The sequence below is a fragment of the Bombyx mori genome, chromosome 24 (assembly GCF_030269925.1).
Source record: "Bombyx mori chromosome 24, ASM3026992v2".
Classification (NCBI taxonomy): Eukaryota; Metazoa; Arthropoda; class Insecta; order Lepidoptera; family Bombycidae; genus Bombyx; species Bombyx mori.
In genome coordinates, this window is record NC_085130.1 from 13050179 (window position 1) to 13059781 (window position 9603).

At 41.7% G+C, this 9603-nt stretch overlaps 1 protein-coding gene across 1 annotated transcript; it reads right to left on the bottom strand.

Annotated features, from left to right (window-relative positions):
- Window positions 1–306: 306 nt before the first annotated feature.
- LOC110386554 (uncharacterized) lies at window positions 307–8932 on the bottom strand. Its single transcript, XM_062675810.1, has 7 exons — window positions 8890–8932; window positions 7456–7581; window positions 6808–7018; window positions 5426–5533; window positions 2092–2239; window positions 1011–1200; window positions 307–445 (listed from the first exon to the last, which is right to left on the bottom strand). Exons 1-7 carry the CDS (start codon window positions 8911–8913, stop codon window positions 323–325), a joined length of 930 nt encoding a protein of 309 aa, XP_062531794.1. The 5' UTR covers window positions 8914–8932; the 3' UTR covers window positions 307–322.
- Window positions 8933–9603: the final 671 nt, after the last annotated feature.

Here is a 9603-nt window from a genome sequence, read left to right on the forward strand (position 1 = left end):
ATGTAAATGCGCCACCCACCTTGAGATATAAGTTCTAAGCTCTCAAGTATAGTTACAACGGCTGCCCCACCCTTCAAACCGAAACGCATTACTGCTTCACGACAGAAATAAGCAGGGTGGTGGCACCTACCCGCGCGGACTCACAAGAGGTCCTACCACCAGTAATTACGTAAATTATAATTTTGCGGGGCTAGGGTCAGTGTTAGCATAACTCTGGTTTGAGCCCCGTGAGCTCACCTATTATTTAAGGTTACGCTAAAATAACCTCTCAAGGCTCTCAGTTTAAGTAGGAAAAGAAATGAAAAATAATTTCATATTTTATTTAATTAACAAAAAACTCATTGGAGCGCATGTTCTGGTTGTGCCGCCACTTGCAGGCCCAGTTCCAGCACGACATCCCGGCCCAGGGCTCGTCCGTGTAGAACACTTGGCCGTTTTGGTACATCTACAAGTTGAAGTGATCATAAGGCGATTCTTATAGTTACGGCGTATTTATGGCGTGCGGCCATCTTGTATTCCGGCTTGAAGCCTTCCCACCAGTTGTTGTCGGAAAAACAAGTATCGATTTTCTTGCATAGGTAAACGAACTGTCTATCCACGTACTGGTAAGTAGTTGCCTGAACCCACAGAGATCATAGGGAGAATGATGGTAACTAACCTCCTTTTGTTTCTTTTTTTTGGCAGGGGGCCGAATGTCATACGAGATATCCCCGCCTAAGGGGCGTACGGGCTATGTGGGACGTGATGATCTGCAGATGTTGGGAGCAGACCACGTCCCAAGCATTTTTCAGGGGTGGTAACAACCCCCTGAGGGCTCTCGGAAATTAAAATGAGTGACTTTGATTTTATTACACTATGTTATTCCTTCGTTATGGAAGTCGTTTCTGAGCACGTGTCCAGTACGTATTTTACGTAGCAGGTCACGGCGACTTATCTTTCAACAGCTCCACATACACTTGACACTGTTAATAGCCGCTGAAAACTGAGTGAATCCAACCGGATATACTCACGAAAGACAGGTCCGAGCTTTTGTACGTGACTCCGTCGTAGCCGAAACGGAAAACGAAGTTCATTGAAAATATCGAGAACACGCAGCGGACGTCACTAGTGGCCGGTATGAAATATCTGTACGGGCCGCACCAGTACGACACTTTGGGTTCGTATTCGACGGATTCGGGGAATTCCTCGCGCGGATTTATCCTGTCAAAGGAACTTATAGCTTAGAACACATCACTTTAAGGACGGAATTTATCTAAAGCCTTTCTGAGTCTTTAACACGTTGACTGCGGGATTTTCAGCGGACTTTATTCCAGTGCGTATAAGACTTGATACCCATAGAATTGTCATCACAGTCGCCTCCAGTACCAGACGAAAGGACGCAGTTTTGATACCACACCAGTGTGTTTAGTGTGAGTTTTTTAATTTCTCGAACACGTAAAAGTTAGCTCATATTTGTATGAATTTGGAACAGTTAGCTTTCCTTCGTTTGTCGCTAGGGGCAAAAGACTGGCACTAAGCACACAGGAGATATGAGGCTTTTTTAAAAACATAACGTTTTTTTTTTCATTCTGGCTACGCGCACGGGCTCAACCTGAAAGAATTTTCTAACACTAGCCTAGCAATCGGAATTACGATCCACTGAGAAGATCTGTGGTAGGATCTGTGATGTTACACTGGTGGTAGGACCTCTTGTGAGTCCGCACGGGTACATACCACCACCCTGCCTATTTCTGCCGTGAAGCAGTAATACGCTTCGGTTTGAAGGGCGGGGTAGCCGTTGTAACTATACTGAGCCCTTAGAACTTATATCTCAAGGTGGGTGGCGCATTTACGTTGTCGATGTCTATGGGTTCCAATAAACACTTAACACCAGGTGGGCTGCGAGATCGTCAACCCATCTAAGCAATAAATAAAAACTGTCGAGAAATTCAGTCGGTTTAAATCGACTTCGAAACTTTTGAACGATTTAAACCAAGGCGTTCAATAACCTTACATTTTTACTATAGATTCCTAATACTACCTTAATTGTAGCTTAATGGCCGAAGAACCAGATGCGCTTGAAGAATTGTGTGATTTCTAAAACAGACTAACTTGTATATACATTGCGCGTCACTCCAACTGTCGTCAGTGTGACAGTACAGGCCTTGACTGAGCTCTTTCGTTTCGAATTGCTCCGCGTGCGGTCCCACGTATGTGTTCTCAGAATGGCGATGGTAGAACCCACCGAATGCGAATGCACCTGCACATGTCGGTATTTGAGTTTTAGCTTACATTGCGCAGTGAACATCGGATCCATCAAATCCAATAATCATTGCATTAGACGTCTTTAGGTCTGACACTAGGAGCCGGCTTAGGGACTCCCCTAACCGAACTCGTCGAAATCGACAAAGAGGTCGACGTGCAACCTAACCCATGCAACAACCCGCTGGTTTTCTCGCCGGATCTTCTCAGCGGGTCGCGATTCCGATCCGGTAGTAGATTCATTCGTGAAGCAATTGCTCTTGAGTTGTTAGGTCTCCTTCGGAGGCACTCGGGCAGCTGTTAGCAAATCCCACCTCTTCTGGCTGAGCCGTTGCTCGTCCACTTGTCCTGGTGAAACTAAGGCTTCTGGGCCACCAGTAATCTTTCAATAACAAAAAAAAATATGGGTGAACGTGCCGAATGTCCTATAACAGTGAATTCTTGCACCCACCTCGAAACAGGAGATCAAAGTTTCAATGGTACAGGTAACCCTCCTATAACGCGCTAGATACGTTCCTAAAAAGTCCCGTGCTGTCCGAAACCGTGTTATATGAGACTAGAAGCCCTTACAAACAGGACGAATAATTTTTATGAATTAAACATCTCAACTGTGCGTGTTCGTATTTTTTTACTTATTATACATAAAAAATAAGCAGTAAAATTTCAGGTATTCCTACATATTATGTGTTCATAGTGCATAATGTAATTTTCTTTTTCCACTAACGGTGCTTTTAGGTACCTCAAGCCGGTCACCGTTCTCGTCGAACCCGTCGCTTGCGACGAAGGGCTCGACTAATAAATTAACCCTCAGACACAGCCCACTGAGTTTCTCGCCGGGTCTTCTCAGTAGGTCGCGTTTCCGATCCGGCGGTAGATTCTGCGAAGCACGGCTCTTGCTAGGGTTCGTGTTAGCAACGTCGTAAGGTTTGAGTTTGAGCCCCGTGAGCTCACCTACTAGTTGAAATAGCCTCTCAAGGCTGTCAGTTTAGGTAGGAAAAAAAAAGTAATTTTCTAAATATTGTAAAGAAAAATCTCGTTATCGTATTATAAAAGTACCGCATGTTGTAAGAGTATTTTGGGGAGTTTTTCTTTTCCTGTTACAGTGGAACCGTGTTGTAAAATACCGTGTTATAGGAGGGCTACCTGTACTGCTAACGACTGTACTCTTCAAACGCGTGACTGCGTCGCGACAGAAATAGACAGGACGGCGGTGTTCACTTGTGCGAGTTTGCAATACGCAGCACCGCTATTTGAGTATCACAGTAATTCGCCTTACGACAAATCCACAAGAAGATGGGAGAGGGTAATATTCAAAATACTTGTCCTGTTTAGTTTCTATCCGCAATCGCATTCAATCCTGTTGTAATCTATGGTAATTTTATAATACTGATTTATATTAATCTATGGTTACTTGTTCAAAAATGTCTGTCATGGTTCCTTCTTTCTCTTTCCGTCAATATAATTGTCTAAAAACACTACTGGTCTCCTTTTATTGAAACCTCAACAAATCCCATACGGAATAAAGGAGTGTTATAGTTTTTTTTTCCTAACTATTCTAGTGACCTTGAGGGGTCATGCTACGGCCGCGCTGAATTACAGAGAGCGCACCGCAGCGAAGGACCAGCAGGTACATTAACCATTGATAGATGAACTCCATATGGGCTAGGCTTACCTCGTGGTTTCGTTCAAGTTAATTTGTTAGTTTTTTTCCCCTACCCAAGCTGATAGCCTTGAGAGGCTATGTCAGCATAACCGAACGAGTAGGTGAGTTTACGGGGCTCTAACCTGGGAAATTGCTAACACTAGCCCTAGCAAGAGCCGTGCTTCGCAGAATCTACCACCGGATCGAAATCGCGACCCACTGAGACGATCCGACGAGAAACTCAGAGGGTTGCGTCTGAGGTAGTGTTATATGTTTAATGTTGTGGGGACCGGGAATAGGATAGGATTTACTCCAGAGCAATCACTTTTGATTTTTCATTTTCGACAGTTTTCTGAGCAGATTGATGAACGTTATACATTAATAAGTCCAATTGGCTGGTCGGACCAGATACGCTCCGCTCTCAACACTCCAGTCTACGTTGACATTCACACAGTCGAGGATAGGCAAAAGTGGCGCAGGATAAGGATACATTTATTAGAGGAGGCCACGACCATTGGACGTTGAGGAATTGAGGATTATCGACGCAAGGACGAGCATCATAAACTAATGTTCGTTATTGCTATGAGCACCGCCATTTTTTTTACTTTCTTCTTGAGACATGCCCTATTTCTTTTGGAGCGTCAACAGATGGCGCGAATCGAGGACTGAGAGAGGAATTAGGCAACGGAAGTAAGACCCAACTTCCGTTCCAAGGAGAACAAGGAGTTCGTTCCAATGTTTCCACAAACACAGTTTCACCGTAATTCTCTTTGCGACATTTATGACATTATATATTCTTTATGACATTATGTTTATAAACACATTTCCGCGCGGTCGCTTTGTACTTATTTAAACACTAGCGGCCCGCACCGGCTCCGCTCGGGTCTTTAACAAAAATTTCAACAATATTTGACGTCAATAGTTTTCGCAGGGCACGCGATATATAGAATATTTTAGATAATTTTTTTACATTATTGGAGTTTCATTATTGGAATTTTAGTAAGGATCCTTAATTTTTTTCAAAAAAGATATAGCCTATGTCACTCGGGAATAGTGTGGCTTCCAAACAGTGAAAAACTTTTTCAAATCGGTTCAGTTGTTTCGGAGCCTATTCAATACAAACAAACAAATCTTTCCTCTTTATAATATTAGTATAGACTAGCGACCCGCCCTCGCTGCGCTTCAGAAACATTAAATTTTATTATTGATAGCTGAGTCCTGCGATGTTACTAGCGGTTATTTTCGTACTGCGGGTGATGCCGCGGGGCGAGGCTAGTCTAAAAAAAGTAGCCTAAGTTACTCCTTATATCATCAGCTACCTATCAGTGAAAGTCTCGTCAAAATCGGTTCAGCCGTTCCAGAGATTAGTCGGAACAAACAGACACACAGACAAAAATTGTAAAAAATGTTATTATGGTGTATGTACCATATATATTATATGTTCATATGCATGTAGTAAAAAGCGGTTATTTCAACATTACAAACAGAGACTCCAATTTTTTAGTTTTAGATTAGTATAGACAAAACAGTCGGCACAGTTACCTCTGAACGTGTAGCAATGCGGCTTCCGTTCGCTGGAGAGGATCATTTGCACATCCTCCTGGTTGTGCGCTGACGCAATGTAATAAGACGTGTCCAAACATTTGAATTCTAAATCGAGAAATGTATATTTAAATAGGGTAAAAAAACATCAAGAAAAAGTATTCATGCATTCACTGTTAGTCAATCGATTTTCTTTTATTTTTAATCGATTTCAAAACGGGACGAGGTTCTCGATTCGGCTGTATCATTCATGTCTGGTTAATTTAGAATTTTTTTCTAAATGAAGATTTTGTATCCTGGGAGAATGTAAGGAGTTTCATTGTGAATTACAAATTTGACTATACTAGACCTGGCTTGTGGCGTAAATTGGGAGAGGCCCGTATCGAGCAGTGGTCAACTATTTGTGGGTAATGATACACCAATTTTAACACAATAACAGACTTCAAGAAAATGAGGAGGTACTGAATTCCCTTTTCTTTTTTTGGATTTAATTATTTTTTATTTAAAGCCGGTTCATCTGTGTATGTAGTCCTAATTAAATTTTATCAAGATCCGATTGTCCGCGTCAGTTCTAGAGTTACCTATCCTTAATAATAATTTAATTTACTTCGACTGTACTGATGATAGTCTCATTCTATTTTGTTTGTTTGATGTTGTTTAATTTGTTTCAATTTTGTATCATAGCTTAGGTATTTTGACGAGGGTAAATGGCAAAAATAATTTAAGTCGTCGTGGCCTAACGGATAAGACGTCCGGCGCATTCGTGTTGAGCGATGCACCGGTGTTCGAATCTCAGGCGGGTACCAATTTTTCTAATGCAATACGTACTCAACAAATGTTCACGACTGATTTTCACGGTGAAGGAATAACATCGTGTAATAAAAATGAAATCCGCAAATTTATAATTTGCGTAATTACTGGTGGTAGGACCTCTTGTGAGTCCGCGCGGGTGGGTACCACCACCCTGCCTATTTCTGCCGTGAATCAGTAATGCGTTTCGGTTTGAAGGGTGGTTCAGCCGTTGTATACTTGAGACCTTAGAACTTATATCTCAAGGTGGGTGGCGCATTTACGTTGTGGATGTCTATGGGCTTCAGTTAACACCAGGTGGGCTGTGAGATCGTCCACCCATCTAAGCAACAAAAAAAAAGAAGGAATTCTTCAGATTCTCTACTGCTTTCAAAGCGTCAAAATCAAACAAACGAAACTAAACAAAACCACTAGATTCTGATGTAACAGCGATTGTTGTCAAAACTCATCAATCTGGCAATCAAAGTATTACGAAGGCGGAACTAACTACTTTTTGGAAATATTTCATTAATAGATAATAATAATAAAATAATCAAAACATAAATGCCTTTCAATCTACTATTAGATCTCACCGGGACTCGTGTATAATCCGAACGGTATCTTCGCTTGAGTCGACTTTATCTTGGCCTCGGACGTGTCCATCTTCTTGTTTAACTTCAGTAACACCATAGACATAAGAGCCATGTCCGTCGCAAACAGCAACCTCTTCAGATCCTTGATGTGGACGTCTATGAAGGAGAAGAGCTTCTTCTGGGCGCTCTCGAGGATCTCATGTCGCTCGGTCTGTTTCAGTCAAATCTTAAATCTTAAGTTTTTAATTCAATCTCCTAAATTTTTAAATTTAACAGTAGAACCTCTTGTGACTCCGCACGAGTAGGTACCACCATCTTGCCTATTTCTGCCGTGAAGCAGTAATGCGTTTCGGTTTGAAGGGTGGGGCAGCCGTTCTAACCATATTGAGACCTTACAACTTATATCTCAAGGTGGGTGGCGCATTTACGTTTTAGATGTCTATGGGCTCCAGTAGCCACTAAACACCAGGTGGGCTGTGAGCTCGTCCACCCAACTGAGCAATAGCTGCTGTTGCCACATTGCCTATATTTACTGCAGAGTCTTCCCGCCACATAAATCCAGGTCGTAATGGCTATGATATAACAAAACCCCTTGTTCCCTATCTCATTGTCACCTGTCCGTATGCAGCGCGAGACCGGAATACGTACAGGATTGTGTGGCTCCTTAATTCTTCCGTTCATGTAACTGTAGTATTCTTGGAGGCGTTCAAATTTCTCGTCGCCGTAGCTTTCACGAGGGTCCACTTCCTTGCTGCTCGGCATATTGTAGGGTTTCTGTGTTTCAATCAAGCACAGCACAGTTATTTAAATCGTTGTTAAATCGCCAAAAAAACAGTCCTATAGCCCTTGTTGTCAGACGAGCACAAGGCCGACCTGATAGTAAGTGGTTACCGTCGCTTATGGATGTGATAATGGAATATCTATACTTTACGAAAAATTGTCTTTGTCAGCATTCCTTTTTTGATTGCTTAGATGTTTTTATTTTTTTTATTGCTTATATGTGTGGATGAGCTCACAGCCCACCTGGTGTTAAGTGGTTACTGGAGCCCATAGACATCTACAGCGTAAATGCGCCACACACCTTGAGATATAAGTTCTAAGGTCTCAGTATAGTTAAAACGGCTGCCCCGCCCTTCAAACCGAAACGCATTACTGCTTCACGGCAGAAATAGGCGGGGCGGTGGTACCTACCCATGCGGCCTCACAAGAGGTCCTACCGCCAGTAAAAAACCACCCACATTAAGCCATGAGTTCTAAGTCTCAGCTTTATAGTACAACAGCTGCGTCACCCTTCAAACCGAAACGCATTACTGCTTCACAGTAGAAATAGGCAGGGTGCTTGTACCCATGCGTACCAGTATAGTGGTAGGGCGTCTCGTGAATCAAAAGAGACAGTATGTGGTCCCATACTTACTTTATAATCACATGTTTCAAAAGTACAGTTGTTATTTGTTTGTTTAAAATATAATACACTTCGACGTGTCTTTGTAAAGGGTCAGTTGACAGTGACACGCCGGTTTTAAGGGTGGGGGTCTCCTCAAAGTGGGTGGTGGCATTCAAGTCGTAATAACTATGATACCGGTAATGCCGCGTGAATTCTGAGTCAGGCATTAAAAACTTAAAAAAAAAAAAAAAAAATTGCTTTTTAAGAAAATCAACTAATAATTGGTAAGTAGCAGAAAAACTTAAAGACAGTGGTAGCAATAATGCAAATTTAAAGTTCAACTTTGAAATGACTCGTTGCCTCAAGATAACCCGAGCAGCCGGGGCCTTGAACTATACTAAGACCTTAGAACTTACTTAATATATCTCAATGTGGGTGGCGCACCTACGCTATAGATATCTGTGGGTTCCAGTAACCACTTAACACCAGGGGGGCTGTGAGCTCGTCCAGCCATCGAAGAAAAAAATAATAATAATAATGTGCGCGCGCAATGGAGTCTAATAGCTATCACATTTATGATGTCGAAGCCAAGCATAATACTGGTTGCACCAGAGATGACGTCACTTTCCCAGGACTTAATACAAACGAACCATCAAAGCTAAAGATGTAAAATTGTTTATTTTAAATAAAATACTAACCGAATCGACTGTAGGAAACGACATTCGTGCTAGCTGAAAGGAAAAAAACATGGTTTTCGTTGAAATAGGCATACTAAAGAGGGTATAATGGCTGATCTCTAATTTGACCTTGATCCGGCGGCTACCAAGCTTCACCGGACTACCCGCTGCGCCAATCTGAAGATTTCTTCAAAATTTCATCCGCCGTTTTGGAGTCCATATTATGAAATATATATATCGACGCTTGAAAGGCAAACGTGACTAAGCGACAATAACTGCTTTGTACATAAATGATAGGCAATAACCATATTCGATGCGCAAAAAAAAATTATTTCTAGGTATATTAAAATCATTTCAATCCTACAGCTAGATCCGTTAAAATATATATATTTTTTAAGTATTTCAACTTTAAATTAGTCTACTGTAAAGTTTACGCATTGTCGCTTAGCCACGTTTGCCTTTCAAGCGTCGATATATACAGGGTGTCCCAGAACTCAACGTTAAGCCGAAACGGGGTGACAGGATTAATTGTAACCATCATGAGAAAAATCAGAAAAAAATCTATCCCATGCAGTTTGGAAATTATGGGCATTTAAGAAAAACTTAGAAATTTGGTCAAACTACAACCATTTTTCGGTTATTGTGGTTAATTTTTTATTATTTTTGTTTATTTAAACTTTGGAACCGTAACCCTAAATAGCATTTCTAGAACCACAGTCAAAAATAATGACACAA